The following is a 17,658-nucleotide window of genomic DNA, read 5'->3' on the forward strand; positions in this document are numbered from 1 at the left end:
GGTCTTGGTAGGATGATGAGCGTCTCACTACTTACTGAGACTGTCCTCGAACCTGTGATTCTCCTGTCTCAGCCTCTCAAGTACTTAAGCCACCATCCCCAGCTCTCAAGACTTTTTGAAAGGCTCAGGTGATTACGTGAGGCCCACCCAGGGAATCAGGGAATCTCCCTATATTAAAGTCAACTGATTGGAGATCTTAATCCTGCAAAGTCCCACTGGTATAACACCTAACTCGAGCTTTGACTAAGTAACCAGAAGAAAGCAGAAGAGGTCTACCAGAGGCCTGGAACTTGGGAGCCAACTTTGAAGTCACAGGTGATTCAAACCCAAGGGCTCCAGGGGCCATGCCAAACCGTCTCATGGAGTCACAAACTGCACCTGGGCCAGAGCCTGGCTGGACAGCTGCCCAACCTCTCCTGAGCACTAAACGTATGCAGAATCTCAAGCTGCCCCCCACGCTTGCTGCATCAAAACCGCCTCTGATGCCTTCTCAGGAGTCTCTCAAACACTTTGAAGTCTGTGGTTCCCCAGGGGACATTTGGCACTGTCTGGAGACACTTCTGACTGTCACAGAGGGGAGCTAGGATGTGTCTGCCACTAACACTCAGGAGCAGAAGCTAGAGATGTTGCTAAACATTCTAGAGTACACAGGAAAGTCCTTCAAAAGAAAGAAGAACCCAGCCGGGCGCGGTGGCACACGCTTGTAATCCCCGCGCTTGGGAGGCGGAGACAGGAGGATCACGCAGGTTCGAAGCCAGCTGCGAGGGCTTAAGAGACCCTGTTTCCAAATAAAAAAGTAAAAAAAAAAAATAGGTCTGAGAGTGTAGCCCGGAGGTAGAAGGGCTTCCAGGAACCCCAGTACCACCAAAAAAAAAGAAAGAAAGAAGAATCCAGCCTCACGCTGACAGCACCCAGGCCGGGCCCCAGCTAGGGGAAGGCATCTCCTCTGTCCCTCCCACTAGGCATCTTTGTTGACTTGTTCCTGCTACATTTCAAAGCTCACCTGTTGGCACTTGGGGTTCTGAAGCCCACCCTTACACTCACTAGCCTTCCTGGTCTCAAGTCTATGTCTCTCAGAGCCTCTTCAGCTGCAGGGCACCTCCGCACAGAGACCAGGAGCCTGCAACACGCTTGACCAGGTCCTCACCTTCCTGGGACACTGGTTGTACCTGGTTGTGTTTCAGGACTGATGTAAAATTCTCCTTCATGCCTGAACACAGGTGCAACGGAGAGCATAGAATACACTTCCAATGAAAACAAGGGCTAAAAAGAGGAAAAGGGCCAGGAATAGTGGCACATGCCTGTAATCCCAGTGCTTGCAAGGCTGAGACAGAAGGATTTCGGGTTTGAGGTCAGCCTCAACAACTCAGGAAGACTCTCAGCAGCCTAATGAGACCCTGCTTCAAAACAAAAAATAAAAAGGGCTGAAGGTATAGCTCAAAGGGGGTGTGCCTGGTTTAATCTCCAAATAACATTAAAAATTAAAATAAATAAAAGGCTGGGCATGTATCTCAGAAGTAAAATGCCCATGGGATCAACTGCCTCTTTCAAAATGAAATAAAAATAAAGAAGGCAGGCCTTCAGCCAGGATGTTTCAGGGCAGGCCCTGACCCCCAGCTATTGCCTCAAAATGAATGAATGCCCAGGATGAGGAAAACCAGCTGGCTTCTAGGCTTAGCTACTCCTGACCTACCTCAACTATCTGTAGTTTGACCAGGAGCCATATGGAACTTGAGTGGACTTGAACTGAGTCCAGGTGTCTTCACCCAGACACTCCATCCCAGCACGAGCCACCCACCTGAGTTATACAAACTATAGGCTCTATCTGAGCTGAGGTGTCTTTAGCCAGAGCCCAACCCCTTCCCAGCACATACCGCTCACATGAGCGACACAGAACTTGAACAGGATCTGCGCCCTGATGTCTACCCGGACACCCCATCCCAGCACGAGCCCCTTACCTGCATGCTCTGCTGGTACTGCATCTGCAGAGAGCTCGGGGCAGAGGTGGACATATCCAGGCCAGATCCTCCCTCCACGCGCTGAGAAATGAAGTTGTTCAGAGACCTCAGGGTGGACAGGACGGTAGTGTTCTCCCCCAGGTCTTCCATGGCCACCTTCTTTCTGGGAGATGAAAAAGGGTCAGAGCCAGCCTTCCCACATGCTGAACGGTGTCACCATCAGTAGGGCCTCTGGACAGTCCACTCCCCTAATGCACTCTCAGAGCCTACAGCCACGTTTTGCAGAGGTAACTGGGAGCCCACACTGCTGGTTTACCAGAGAGAAAATGAGACATAAAAACATGCCAACATTTCCGGGCGTGGTGGCGCACGCTTGTAATCCCCGCGCTGGGGAGGCTGAGACAGGAGGATGGCACAGTTTCAAAGCCAGACTCAGCTACTTAGTGAGGCTCTCAGCAGCTTAGTGAGATCCTGTTTCCAAATAAAATATAAAATAGGTCTGGGAGCATGGCCAGGAGGTAGAAAAGGCCCTGGGTTTCACCCCAGTACCACACACACACAAAAAAAAAACATACCAGCACTTGGTGCAGTGCACACCTATAACCCTAGCTGCTTGGGAGGCTAAGGTAGGATTTCAAGTTCAAGGCCAGCCTGGGCAACTTAGCAAGACTCTGTCTCAAAATAAAAAGGGCTGGGATGTAGCCCAGTGGTAGAATGCTTGCTTAGCATGCACAAACCCCTAGGCTCAATCCCTAGTACCTCCAAAAAACAAATAAGAAATATGCCACTAATCACAGCCACCACGCCACTGACTGAGCGCTGGGTGCCAAACTTACTAAGCTCCCCAGGAAAAGTGCTCAGCAGCCCAACAGCACATATCTCACGGACATACTCACAGTATGTCTCGCTTCTGGGAATCACGAACAAAGCATGTAGCCAGGTGTGGTGGCACACACCTGTAATCCTAGGACATGAGAAGCCGAGACAAGAGGATCGCAGGTTCAAGGCCAGCCTCAGCAACTTGGCAAGACCCAGTTTCAAAATAAAAATAAAGGGGTGGGGCAGGAGTGGCTTAGAGGTAGAATGCTCCAGAGTTCAATCCCAGTATCACACATAAGAAACACAGCACGCAACTGCACCATACGAGCGATGGTGGGCACAGAAATGCCAGTGATTAGACCTCAATGGCCATTCTGGAAAGTGCTACTGCGCCAACCAGGTGCCAGAGAGAGGTATCCCACATTTACCCAGCACCCAGACTTCTTGAACCTCTGTTTCCTCACCTGTAAACCCACTTGGGTAATAACCTACTTGCAAAGTAGTTGTGAGGACTACAGTCACCGGGCACCTTTAGCCTTCAGTTGGCAGAGGCGTGACCTGCCTCACTTGAGAACAGGACCCTGCTAGTACGTTTACACGCAACAGCTCCGCCTTCACAATAGGTCAGTGAATTGGGTCTTCTTGTAGATTTCACACATGATAAAACTGAGGCCTTACAAGGCACAGGAGACCAGAACCCGGTTCTGCCTGGCTCTGAAGTCAGCAGAAGTTCCACAAGCTTGAGTGTGAGGGGGCTACATCCCTAACACCTATGCTTATTCCTATTTTATTCCTGTTTCATGCTGCCCAGCCAAGAGGCACATTTAGAGCCAAAAGACTTGAACTCCTACAGGTACATACAGTTTCTATCCTTAGGAAGAGGCAGCTCCACTTGTTTTCTCTTAAATATCAGGTTAAAAACACACACAAACCCCTTTGTGTGTGTGTGTTACTGGGGATGGAACCCAGGGGCCTTCTATCTCCGGGCTACACTCCCAGACCTATTTTATATATTATTTGGAAACAGGGTCTCTTAAACCAGCTGAGGCTGGCTTCGAACCTGGCGATCCTCCTGTCTCAGCTTCCCAAGCACAGGAATTACAAGCGTGCGCCACCACACCCAGCTCAAAACCCCCCCCCCGCCTTTTTTTTAAAGGACTGAGTGGGGGCTCATAATCCCAGGTACTCTGGAGGCTGAGGAAGGAGGATCTGGAGTCTGAGGCCAGCCTGGGCAATACAGCAAGACACTGGAAGAAGGAAAAAATAGGAGGAAGAGGAGGAAAAAGAGAAGTAGGCGGAGGAGAAGAGTTGTTGTTAAGACTCTTAGGCTGGTAATCCCAGCATTTGGGAGGCTGAGACAGGAGGATCATGGTTCACAGGCAGCCTCACCTACTACTTAGTGAAGCCCTTTGCAACTCAATGAGACCCTATTTGAAAATAAAGAATAAAAAATAGGGCTGGGGGGTGTAGCTTGGAGATAGAATGCCCCTGGGTTCCATCCCCAGTACCACACACACACACAAAAAAAAAAAAAATCTTAGTTTACTTCTGAGTTTCCCATGCACTCCTCTCACACACATTGCAGAGCAAAAGAAAGTAGGAAGTCAGGGCAGAGTGGGCCCTCTCGGGGCTGAGATTCTGGCAGACCCAGGATGTATAACAGGAAGCAGCAGAGCTCTGCCCTCCAAGCCCATATCCTTCCAATTGCCCAGTTCAGACCAGAGCCCCATTAATTTAAGTTCCTTTCTCCAGATGCCATCCCCTGAGAACTGACCCACTAATACACTAGAATGAAAAGAACACTGCTTGTCAACTTCCTGGAACCAGGCTGCTGCACCATTCGCTCTCTGCTGAAACTCAAACCTTCCAGCCCTGGGGTCACTGGACCCCAAGTGCCCTGGACAGTGACTGAGCTACACATCAAAATAACATTAGCCTGCAGGCCTTGGAGACAGGACAGCTGCAGAAAATTAAAGTGACCAAGCTCACCACTCTGATCTGGTGAGCCTGCCTTTTCCCAACATGCTTCCATCCACTAGCCCCAGGAGTAAGTCTCTGAGCACTGCTCCCTCCATTAAAACCCACTAAAATCGGAAGCAGCAGTAAAGACCATGCCCGCGCTGCCTGCACCACCGTGGCAGGCTGAGAGAGGGGAGCAGGATAGGAAGCCAACCCTCAGACAGCAGCCACTGGACACCACTACTCTGCCACACCCTGTCCAGTTCAAGCTGCTCTGCCTGGGGCCTCTGGCCACAGTATGCTCAGGGAAACCTGGAGTGGCCAGGAAGCAAGAGGGCCATCCAGGTGTTCTCTGCGGAGGAAAGCTGCACAGACCCTGGCCAGGAAGGCAGGGATGGGGACCTGCCTTAGAAAGAGGGCGGGCAGGGCCAGGGGGTCTACAGGGTGGGGCGCCTCACAGATCCTGCCAGGAGGGCAGGGACAGGGACCTGGCTTAAACCAAGCAATGGCTGATCTGGGGGTTCACCGGGTCTGAGCATCACGCAGACCCAGGCCAGGAGAACCAGGGACAGGGACCTGGCTGAGACAGAGGCGGGACAGATCTGGGTGTTCTCCAGGGAAAGGAGCCACGCAGACCTAGGGCAAAAGAATCCGGGCAGGGGCCTGCCTTCGAGCAAGGGCAGGCCTGGGGGTCTCCAGGCAACAGAGCCGCGCAGACCCAGCCAGGAGAGGAAGGACAGGGACCTCTTAGACCTGGCGAGGGCAGGTCAGCCGCGCAGATCCCCGTCCAGGACTGCAAGACCCGCGGCGCGAAAAGGGGATCGGGGGTCCTGATGGCGCGGGGATCGGAGGAGGGGGCGGCGCCCGGGCACCATCGCGGGTCAGCCCGAAGACAGGCCCTAGCCCCCCGGCCCGGCACGCACCCGGACCCGGCTCTCCGCACCGCCCCCCCGAGCCGGCCGCGCTCACCCCAGCCAGTAACTCCAGCTTGCCGCCGCCGCCGCTCGGATCTCCCTCCGCTCCGCCCCGCCCACTTATCGCGAGACCCGCGCCTGCGCCGTCGCGAGACCCGGTGGGAGCCGGCCGTAAAGAACCGAGTCTGCGCGCGGCGAGTCTGCGCGCCGCACGTCCTTAGGCTCAAAGTCCCGACCCAGAACCGCCCGCCCACCCTGAGAGGCGCCGCGGGGAGTAAAGCTCGGAGCCAAAGGCATCGGGATGAGGGCCGGGCCCGGCTGCCCCGCCAGCGCCCCACTGGACGCGCCGCCACTACGGCTATCGCTCGAGCCGTAATGTGTGGAATAGCACCGCCCACGGTGGCCTCCTAGGATCAGACTTCTTTGCAGTTGCTTTCCAAACTCTTGCTACTAGCATAGTCTTTGCTTAAATTAAAATACGTTTTCTTCTTCTCTGGAAATGCACAGTATTTATGCCTCTAGGCTACTTCCCCGGTGTTCTGCCCGCTCTCGGAGCGCGGGGTCCTGCGCTGAGCGGTTTTCAATGGAATAAAGATGGGACCTGAGCAAGGTGACGTTTCTCACCCTAAAACATGGAGCTTCCGGAGAGCCTTTCTCTTTTACGAATTCTCCTACCCTCCTCCCTCAAACACCTTGCCCCAAGTTGGGAAAATGAGGTTCCCAAAGGTCTGCAGCAAAGTTTACTTTTCTCAGAGGACAGAGGACTTCCAAGTTTGTCTGCCCCGGTAATGGAATGGGGTGGGGTGGGAGAGGGGACGAATCCCGTGGAGGTATGGCAGAAGATCTTGCGACCAAAATAAAATGGCAAATAAAAGAAACCTCGCCAGCAGCTCACTTCAGAAATCTGGAGGAGGAGCCGGGTGTGGTGGCGCACGCTTGTAATCCCCACGCGCTTGGGAGGCAGAGACAGGAGGATCGCGCAGGTTCGAAGCCAGCCGCGCACGCTGGCTTAGGAGACCCTGTTTCCAAATTTAAAAAATGTAAAAATAGGTCTGGGAGTGTAGCCCGGAGGTAGAAGGGCTTTCAGGAACCCAGTACCACAAGAAAGAAAGAAAGAAAGAAAGAAAGAAAGAAAGAAAGAAAGAAAGAAAGATCTGGAGGAACCAGGCATGATGGCGCTGGCCTCTAGTTCCAGTATGTGGGAGACTGAGACAGGAGGATCACAGGTTTGAGAACAGCCTCGCAACACAAGACCCTCAGCAACTTAGTGAGATCCTATTTCAAAATAACAAATAAAAAGGGATGGGGTGTAGCTCAGAGGTAGAAAGCCTCTGGATTCGACGAAAGGAAGGAAATAAATAAATCTGAAGGCCCCGGCACCCAGATGGTCACTCAAGGGTGTCCAGTCTCTCCCTTGTCCTTGGCATGGCATCACTGTTAGTCAACAGACTCCTCCACAGGGATGCACTCCTCCAGGTGGTGTTGAAGAAACCAGTCGAGTTTTGAAAAGGCAAAAGTTAAAATTGTGAAAATTATGTCCTCTTATAAAGCTGCATGGCGTTCCTGGGAGAATGAAAGAAAAATGAATGAACACACCTCCTCACTGTTGCCTTTGCAATTACTATCACAGTCTTGGGAGGTTGGCGAATTATACCACTACGCTTCCAGCAAAACCCAAAGCATAATCATTCCCTGCATAAATTCATACCAAATGCTTCTAATTGTTCTAGGAATTCTTGATGCTTGAAGAATGGACGTATTTCCAGATTATCCAGCAGAGAGATGGGAATTAATCCCCAGACGAAAATAATATTTTCCTACTTTGCCCTCGACAGCCAAAATAACAACTGGGAACCTGTATATTGTGTTCTGAGAGCAACAGAGAAAACCTGTTTCTCTGGAGTATGTTATGATTCTGCAAGCTGAAGAAATTCCACAAAGGCATATGTGGGTACGTCCATCTCTGCCTCGGGAATCCGCTTTTACTCTCCTTTATTACAGGGAGAAGACTTATCTCCACAAGAGGGTCCCCGAGGAGAAAGAGGGGAACTGAACTCAGGCCTAGGGGCAGTCTTTGAGATACATGATAAAAAAGAATTTTTACATGTGTCAGTGGAAGCATAGAGATTTATTTATTGAGGAAACCAAGCAGTGTACATCCAAAGAAGAATTTGAGCTGACTACAGTCATGTTTCAGAACTAAGGCATAGCCCTTCGTTTTTTCATTTCCTTTTTTTTTGTTTGTTTGTTTTTTTTAATACTGGGGACTGAATCCAGGGGCATTCTACCCCTGAGCTACACCTCCAGCCCTATTTTTCTCTTTGGAATCACTAAATTGCTGAGGCTGACTTCCAACCTGCAATCCTCCTGTCTCAGCCTCCCAGGTACTGGGATTACAGTTGTGTGGCACCATGTCTGGCAGAAATAAGGTCTTATTCAGAAGCTCCATATACTTTTCCAGGCCTGTCTCTCCCTAAGCTACTCTCTCGCCCAAGCCTATTGCTCTCAAATTCCTGAGAAATCTGTAAATCCTAAAGTTAACCAAAAATTCACTTACTTAATAGGTACTATCACTATCCCCTACCAAATCAGTGAGAGATAAGACCTTGAGAATCTATAACTGGGTACTTCTCAATGTCACCTGCTGATCAGAAAATGGAGACTAAGTCGAGGATCTGGGAAATGGCAGACTGCCTGGTGATAGCTGGACCAAAGCCACCCTCATATACCTTCTCACGCTCATCCTTTAAAAGTTTCCTTTAAAGCCGGGCATGGTGGCACATGCTTATAATTCCAGCACTTGGGAGGCCGAGATAGGATCGTACGGGTTCGAAGCCAGCCTCAGCTACTTAGTGAGGCTCTCAGCAACTTAGCGAGACCCTATTTCCAAGTAAAATATAAAATAGGTCTGGGAGTATAGCCCAGAGGTAGGAAAGCCGCTGGGTTCCACCCCCAGTACCACCAAAAAGGTGGCAAATGCTTATAATCCCAGTACTTGGGAGCCTGAGACAAGAGGGTCGTGGGTTCACAAACAGCTTCAGCTACTTAGTGGGCCCTCTGCAACTTAGTGAGACCCTGTTTCAAAATAAAGAATAAAAATAGGCCTGGGGCGGGGGGGGGGGACAGATCGAAGGTAGAATGCCCCTGGGCTCAACCCCCAGTACCACACACAAAAAAAATTAAATTAAATTAAAGCCGGGTGTGGTGGCGCACGCTTGTAATCCCCGCGCTTGGGAGGCAGAGACAGGAGGATCGCGCAGGTTCGAAGCCAGCCGCGCTGGTTTAGGAGACCCTGTTTCCAAAAATAAAATAGGTCTGGGAGTGTAGCCCGGAGATAGACGGGCTTCCAGGAACTCCAGTACCACCAAAAAAAATTAATTAATTAATTAATTAATTAAATTAAAAGGCTATGCCAGGCATGATAGCATATAAATAAATAAAATTTTTATTTTACTTTTTATTCCCTTCTCTTTTTCTACATAGATCTTCTATCATGTTACTATACATGTCTGTCTGTTACTATACATCTTTCAATCTCCCCATCTTTCTCCTGATAACATTCTCTAAAATATCATGATATAAAAGGCTAGTTGTAGTCATTTTTCATGGCAACTAAATATAGTTTCAAAAAACAAGGAGGCCCCAGGATCCTGCTCATCTCCCGATCACAGCTCGGCTCCCTGCCACTTCTCAGGAAAGCAGTCGTGCCTTGTTCAGGGTTCAAGGGCGCAGTGCCACGGGAGCACTGCAGGAGGGCCTCTCACCGAGTCCCAGGGCCCTTCCTACTGTGAAACTGTGTGGCCAAGAGGTACACCTCTGACGATTCCTTCCTGCTGGCCTCAGGTTTTATAGTCCTCGTGTTCTGGAATTCCCGAGACAGTCTCTTCTGGAACCCCTGGCTTTGACTTCCAGCCCAGGTTTTACAGAGCAGCGTGCCCCCAGGGTGCAGGATGTCGGAAACCATGCCCAGAAGGGACAGGCAGAGGCTGATGAGCTTGTCGTGATCCAGGTTCCGGATCCCCGTGGCATTTGGGGCCATGTCGCTCAGAATCACATCTGCCCTCCCGCCAGGAAGCAGTTCTAGGATTCTCTGGACAGTGCTTGGGTCAGTCACATCAGCGGGGCACAGAAAAGTTGCTCCTTCCAAGGGTGTTATGTGAAGAAGATCTACTCCAAGCACAAAGCCAACAGGAGAGCGTGGATCTATGAAAGAAACAGTGGATGTGTTATTTATAACTTGAATCATTCCACAGAAATAGATGCCACAAAACCTGAACATCGGGACTGAGGAAATGAACTAAAGTGCAAATATAAATACGTGGACATGAGGCCTTGTCCCACTGTCTAAGCATCCTATGAAAATACGTGGTGGGAGAGGGGTGACTCTTCACTTGGCAGGTGAGGAAACTAAGGCCAGAGAGGAAGTGGCTATCCCAGGCATCCTCGGGACAGGCAGAGCTGTGGCCACAGCTGGAACATTCCTCCGCCCATCTTGCTATGGCACTTCCTGGGACTCCTTGCTCTCTGTGGAAGGATTCTCTTTAGTGCTTTTCTTTTTGCTTTTTTTGTGTGTGGTAGTGGGGATTGAACCCAGAGGTACTCTACCACTGAGCCATACCACCACCCCTTTATTATTATTATTATTATTATTATTAATTATTACTATTATTATCAAATTTTTTTGGCAGTACTAGGGTTGGAACTCAGGAGCATTCTACCTCCAATGTCTGCCACAGCCCTATTTTTTATTCTTTATTTTGAAACAGGGTCTCACTGAATTGCAAAGGGCCTCACTAAGTAGCTGAGGCTGTCCACAAACCCAGATCCTACTGTCTCCGCCTCCCAATTACTGGATTACAAGTGCGTGCTACCACATCCGGCTTATCCTCCTCCTCATCATTATTATTTTTATTATTTGCAGTACTGGGGATGGAACCCAAAGGTGTTGTACTTCTAAGCAACATCCTAGCTGTGTGTGTGTGTGTGTGTGTGTGTGTGTGTGTGTGTATTTTTTATTTATTTTTTTTTTTTTGGTGGTACTTGGGTTCCTGGAAACCCTTCTATCTCCAGACTATACTCCCAGACCTATTTTTTTAAATATGGAAACAGGGTCTCTTAAGCCAGCGCAGGTGGCTTCAAACCTGCACGATCCTCCTGTCTCTGCCTCCCAAGCGTGGGGATTACAAGCGTGCACCACCACGCCCAGCACCCTACCTGTATTTTTTATTCTTTATTTTGCAACAGGATCTTACTGAGTTGCAAAGGGCCTCACTAAGTAGCTGAGGCTGTCCAAGAACCGTGATCCTCCTGTCTCAGCCTCCCAAATGCTGGGATGAAAAGCGTGCACCACCATGCCCAGCCCTTTTTATTATTTTGACACAGTGTCTGGATAGGTTCCCCAGACTGGCCTTGAACTTGCAACCCTCCTGCCTCAGCCTCCTAAGTATCTGGGCTTATAGGTGTACACCAATGGGCCTAGCCTTAGTAGTCTTTTTGATGAGCCAAAACAAAAAATTAGTCATTAGTACATAAAGCACCATTTTCCAGCTTAATCCAATTCTTTTCTATATCAAACCAACAAGCCAATAAGTAGGTAAAACAGACAGATACAAAATGAGGTGCAAAAACTGACACCTTAGCCAGGCATAGTAACACACACCTGTAATTCCAGTACTTGGGAGGCCAAGACAGGAGGATCACAGCTTCAAGGCCAGCCTCAGCAACTTAGCAAGGCCCTCAGCAATTTAGTGAGACCCTGTTTTAAAATAAAAATAAAAAGGGCTGAGGCAAGACAGGTGTGGTGGTGCACGCTTGTAATACTAGTACTAAGGAGGCTGAAACAGGAGGATTCATGGCAAACCTCAGCAACTTAGTGAGGCCCTCCATAACATAGTGAGACCCTGTTTCAAAATAAAATAAACAAAATAATGCTGGGTGGGGCATGTAGCTCAGAGTTAGAATGCCCCTGAGTTTAATCCCCAGAACCACACACAAAAATAATAAATAAAGGGCTAGAGTTGTAGCTCGTAGATAGAATGCTCCTGAATTTAATCAATGCTCCTGAATTTAATCTCCAGTGCCAAAAAAAAACAAACCCTGACACCTTGCCCAATTTGAGGGACAATATATATATATATATATATATATATATATATATATATATATATATATATTCTCATATGCCAAAATGAACTCTGAAAGGATGTACAGCAACACATTAGTATTATATCTAGGTGGTGTGATTTGAGATGATTTTCACTATACTCCTCTGCTTTTTCTTTTATTTTGAAACTCAGTGTCCTATTTTATCATTATTACTATTAAACAATCAACTCAGAAGTATGTGCCTTCAGAAAGAGGCTCAACTAAGCCATATATGGTGGCACACACTTATAATCACAGTACTTGGGAGCCTGAGACAGGAGGATAGCAAGTTTGAGGACAGCCTCAGCAACTTAGTGAGACTCTCAGTAACCTAGCAAGACCCTGTTTCAAAAACAAAACAAAACAAAATCAAAAAGGGCCAGTGGTAACCAGGTGTGCACACACTTGTAATCCCAGCACTTGGGAGGCTGAGACAGGAGGACTGCAGTTCAAGGACAGCCTCAGCTACTAGCTTCTTAGTGGGACCCTTTACAACTCAGCAAGACCCTGTTTCAAAATAAAAAATAAAAAATAGGACCAGGGCTGTAGCTCAGAGGTAGAATGCCCCTGAGTTCCATCCCCAGTACTGCAAAAAAAAAAAAGTGGGGGTCCAGTGGTGTAGCTGGGAGTTGAAATGCCCCTAGGTTCAACCCCCAGCAGCAAGAAAAAAAAAAAAAAAAAGAAAAGTGGTTCAACTGCTGTGTCTTCAGCAAAGGTAAACTCACTTTCACCCCTCTGATTCCTGGTGACCAGAAAGCACAGACACAGCACAGCAGCACACACCTGTAACCCCAGGACTTGAGAGAGGAGGGTCACAGGTTCGAAGCCCTCGGCAACTTACCAAGACCCTGTTTCAAAATAAAATAGGGCTGGTGGTATAGCTGAGGTAGAGTGTCCCTGGGTTTAATCTCTAGTACCACTAAAAAATAAAATGCAGGGGGGAAGAGGAAAAATCTCTAAAACACACAATGTACTTAAACATATCGAAGTCAACCACTAAGCCGAGCAAGGGAGGGAGGGACGGGGGAGGGAATGGGGTGGGAATTAGGTAGGGGTTAAATCAGTGATGTGTGCATGTCTGTACACACAAGCTTTTTACCCCAATATGATGTATGAAAATAATGCACCAAGAAAAATTAAAAATAAAAATAAAAAATAAAAAAATCAATATATTTTAATTGATCAATAAAAATAAAATAAAATAAAATGCAGACAGTCGTATGGAGACCCCACCTGTGCCTCTGGCATTGACACTCTGCACGGCCACCTGACTCCAGGCCCCAGGAGCTGCCCCACAGTCCAACACCCGCAGGCCAGGCCTCAGGATCTGATGTCTCTCATTCATCTCCAGAAGCTTGAATGCGCTCCGGCAGCGATAGTTCTCCATCTTTGCAGCCTTCACAAATGGGTCCTTCAAATGCCGTGTCAGCCACAGGTGCTCAGCACCTGTCCGGCCCTTAAAGTGACATCCTGCAGTGTGGAACCACTGGCGCTGGAGGGCAGTGCACACCAGCTTCAAGGACCTAGGGAGGGGAAAAGGAGCAAGCAGGTGGCCACCCCATGATCAGCAGGTGAAAAGCAAGGAGGCCCCCTTGGTTTGCACACTCATTTTTAGAGATACCAGAAAGGCCCCAGAGGAGAGGTCAAGGCTGGCAGCCAGAGAGAAGCCTCACAGGCTGAATTCCATCCCCCCAAATTCATGTTTACCAGGACCTCAAAAAACATCTATAGTTAAAAACAGGGTTTGTGTGCCGGGCGTGGTGGCGCACGCTTGTAATCCCCGCGCTTGGGAGGCAGAGACAGGAGGATCACGCAGGTTCAGAGCCAGCCTTGCTGGCTTAAGGGACCCTGTTTCCAAATAAAAAAAACATAAAAAATAGGTCTGGGAGTATAGCCCAGAGGTAGAAGGGCTTCCAGGAACCCCAGTACCACCAAAAATTAAAAATAAAAATAAAAATAAAAACAGGGTTTGTGCCGGGTGGTGATGCACGCTTGTAATCCCTGCACTTGGGAGGCTGAGACAGGAGGATCACACAGGTTCGAAGCCTCAGCTACTTAGTGAGGCTCTCTGCAATAAAGTATAAAAAATGAGTATGAGAGTATAGCCTGGAGGTAGAAAAGCTCCTGGGTTCTATCCTCAGTAAAGCACACACACACAAACAGGGTTTGTTGTTGTTGTTGGTTGTTGTTTGTTGTTGATGGTTGGTTGGTTGGTTGGTTTTGTTTTAGTACTGGAGATTGAACCCAGGGGCATTCTACTTCCCAGATATACTCTAGCCCTATTTATCTTTTGAAAGAGGGTATCACTGAGTTGAGGAGGGTCTCACTAAGTTGCAGGGATTGGCCTCAAACTTGAGATCTTCCTGTCTCAGCCTCCCAAGTACTGACATTTCAAGAGCGCGCCAAGACACCTGACTTGACACAGAGTCTTTAAAAGAATTATTATGAGCCGAGCGTAGTGGCACACGCTTGTAATCCCAGCATTCGGGAGGCTGAGACAGGAGGATAGCGGTTCGTGGACAGCCTCAACTACTTAGTGAGGCCCTCTGCAACTCAGTGAGACCCGGTTTCAAAATAATAAAAAAAAAATTAGGGCAGGGGGTGTGGCTCAGAGGTCGAATGCCCTTGGGTTCCATCCCCAGACCCGCAAACAAAATAAATAAATAAAAATTTTAAAATGATTATGATAAAATGAGATAACTGGGATGAGCCCGCACCCAATATGACTGGTGTCATTATAAGTAAAGAAGAATAGGACAGACATATATAGAGAGATAAACACATGTCTTCATGTCTTCACAGGGAGAAGGCGGCATCCACAAGCCACAGAGAGGCCACAGGAGGAGCCAGCCCTGCCCACACCTTGATCTCAGACTTTAAATTTTAGCAGTAAATGTCTATGCTTAAGCCACCTGGTCTGTAGAGCTTCATCACAGCAACCACAGCCACCGGCACTGCAGACAAGTCTGCCCTTTAGCAGGAAAGTGCTCTTCCAATCCCCATCCCACCCAGGTTTCTCCAGAAGAAAAACACACATCAGTGAGAGTTACTTTGTTATCTTCCCCAGTACCGGTTAACAGTACGATAAAACAAAGAAAAGAAATATACTTTTCTTGTCTGGCACAAATTTTCATTATGCTCTAAGAAACTCCCTGAAAACCCCAGGAGGACAGATCCCTGCATCGGCCACCTCTCGCTACAGGTCTCCAGTACATGGCCTGGCCTGACACATATCTTCAGCATGTGTAGATGGCTGAGGGACAATTTCCAAGGTTCTTTCGTCCAAGTACACTTCTAAACAGTTCATGACAGCCTACAGTAGCTGGGCGTGCCAGGAGCTATATAGATACAGCTCTCCTCTCTGAACTCTGAAGACAGTCTTACAAAAAAGTTCTACATCCATTTCTCTAATGGAAAAAAAAAAGTCCTCATTTATCCCCAGGGCTCTAAGGTCACAGCCCCTTCAACACCAAAGAGGGCTGACACCGCGCCCTGGGGTCCCCGCTCTCTCCCAGCCTCCCCCTGCCCTTCTCCAGGTCTCAACCTGCAGCGCCCCGCCTGCCTCGCTACAGGGAGGCACCGCAGACCCCGCCGAGGCTTAGGGGAGCCCAGGCGGGGGCTGAGTCCCCCGGCCACGGCTCGGCCTCTCAGCCTGAATGCCAAGCCCGAGGCGGGTCCGAGAAAAGTGGGGGCTCCAACCACTCCTCCCTCCCGGCATGCATGCAACAAGTGCCCCCCATAGGTACAGAATAAGTACAGCCCTTGCTCACCCGGCCATTGGTGCCCACAGCGTCCTCGGCGCGCCGCCGGAAGTCCCGCCACACTTCCGGTACAGTGCCCGCCCACTATGGCCCGGAAGCGGCGCGTGGGTATGGACCGCAGGCGGGAACTCGAGACCTCCGCGAGAGCCGGGAGACTAGAGGGACCCTGGTAGGACCCAGTAGCTGAATGACCAGGGGAGCCGGGAGCCGGGGAGAGACCGGGGGGGGCCGAGGAGAAGCGGGGAGACCAAGGGAGTTAGGGAGAGACCGAGGGAGAGGGGAGCTTCAGCTTTCTCTCCTCTGAAATGGAGAGAGCAGATCTTGACTGGTGTAGTTGTTGGGTCTGTTAGTGGGATAACGTGAGAATAACTGTAATTGGCCTCGCGTCCTTGGGTTCAGCATCTGGCGATTCAACCAGCCGATCGAAAATAATCAGAAAAAAGCCGGGCGTGGTGGCGCACGCTTGTAATCCCAGCATTCGGGAGGCTGAGACCTGGAGGATCGCGGTTCGCGGACAGCCTCAGCTACTTAGTGAGGCCCTCTGCAACTCAGTGAGACCCGGTTTCAAAATAAAGAATAAAAAATAGGGCAGAGGGTGTAGCTCGGAGGTCAAATGCCCCTGGGTTCCATCCCCAGACCCGCAAAAAAAAAAAAAAAAAAAAAAAAAATCAGAAAAAATAATTGTATCCGTACTCAATATGCAGACTTTTTTCTTATTCCCTAAATAATACAACATAGCAATGATGTAAGTGGTATTTTCATTGTATATTAGGTATTACAAGTCATCTAGAAATGATTTAAAGTATACCAGAGCCGAGCATGGTGGCACATGTGTGTACTCCCAGTATTGGGAAGCTGAGACTGGAGGACTGCTGGTTCTAGGCCAGCCTCAGCAATTTAGGAAGGCCCTCAGCAACTTAATGACAACCTGTTTCAAATTTTAAAAAATTAAAAGGGCTGGGAGTGTAACTCAGAGATTGAATGCCTCTGGGTTCAATCCCCAATGCCAAAAAGGGGGGGGGGGAATACTGAAGGGTATGTGTAGTTACATGCTAATAAGCCATTTTACTTAAGGGTTATGACCTTCTTCTGATTTGAGATTAGAACCAATCTCCCAGAGATACAGAAAAATGGATGTCTACAGTCAGTGTTTAATACATGATTACTGCTCATCATCACAGTTACTTTGGAAACCAGCCCCTGGGCTCAACAAGGTCAGTGTCAGGACAGAAGACACAGGCTTCATGGGAAGCCCAGCCACAAACCCATTTCCCCTGCTTGGCCAGCCCCACCACCAGGATCCAGCCTCAGGTCCCTTTTCTCAGACACCATGACTTCCTAGGAGGATCCTTGATTCTGAATCTTGCTGTGGCCAGGTGTGGTCCCAGGCCAGGACAGGGACAGAGCAATAGGAAGCTTGGTTTGACTCCTACAGAATTTTTCCAGGTCCTTTCTCCAATAGGGCCCCTGACAAAGGCACCCCCCCCCCCTTAGATCTTTCTCAGGCTCACAAACACCTGTTGGGATGGAGGGGCCCTTGTGACTTGCAGTGTCCTCTCAGTGCCAGGTCCCACTGCAGTAACAATAAGAGCAGAGTAAATGGGTTACAAAGTCCTGTCACAGGAGGGAAGCCCCGTGAGGCCACTGTAGGACCTGTCCCTCTCCAGAGCTAAGCATCTCCTAGGACTCAAAGGCTTGCTTCTGTAGAGAGCCTGAGGTCAGGTTTCAGTAGGCTGGAAGGAGCCACTGCTAATGAAGAGGCCAAGGCTAAAGCGTGGCATGAGGGCCATTGGATAGCTGCATGGTTATCCACTGGTGCCAGGTGGGCATTAGGACCATCTCCCCTCCTATGCATACAGTCTTGTGGTTCCTAGGTTAGATGCAAGAGTAAGAAGAGCCTCCCTTGGGAATGTCCTCTGAGAGTGCTAAGGAAGATGGGGTCCTTCTCTGACCTGATAGATCAGCGCTGGTCAGCAAAGGGCCTGGCGCTGAGGCCTCTGGGTTCTGAGGGCCAGGCCCGTTTCTGTCCCCAAATAATCCTCTGTTCAAAGGCAGATTTACACCTGCCACCGAACAATTCACATCCCAGACCTGGGAAACTGT

General features: G+C 49.3%; 2 protein-coding genes across 2 annotated transcripts in view; both read right to left on the bottom strand.

Moving 5' to 3' along the window:
* MAD1L1 (mitotic arrest deficient 1 like 1) overlaps positions 1-2,111 on the bottom strand; it is a 359,183-nt gene extending 357,072 nt beyond the window's left edge. The window contains exon 1 of the mRNA XM_080704077.1: positions 1,959-2,111. Within this exon, the coding sequence (XP_080560203.1) occupies positions 1,959-2,108 (150 nt within the window). The 5' untranslated portion in view covers positions 2,109-2,111. The remainder of the gene's footprint in view (positions 1-1,958) is intronic.
* Positions 2,112-9,410: 7,299 nt separating this feature from the next.
* Positions 9,411-15,572, bottom strand: MRM2 (mitochondrial rRNA methyltransferase 2; the record flags this gene model as incomplete). The annotated part of the gene is made up of 3 exons (XM_080703817.1): positions 9,411-9,853; positions 13,028-13,317; positions 15,565-15,572. The coding sequence occupies 3 exons, from the start codon at positions 15,570-15,572 to the stop codon at positions 9,411-9,413; spliced, it is 741 nt and encodes a 246-aa protein (XP_080559943.1).
* Between the last annotated feature and the right edge of the window lie 2,086 nt (positions 15,573-17,658).

This window comes from Muscardinus avellanarius, assembly GCF_963383645.1.
Source record: "Muscardinus avellanarius genome assembly, chromosome: 10".
In the NCBI taxonomy this organism is placed as follows: domain Eukaryota; kingdom Metazoa; phylum Chordata; class Mammalia; order Rodentia; family Gliridae; genus Muscardinus; species Muscardinus avellanarius.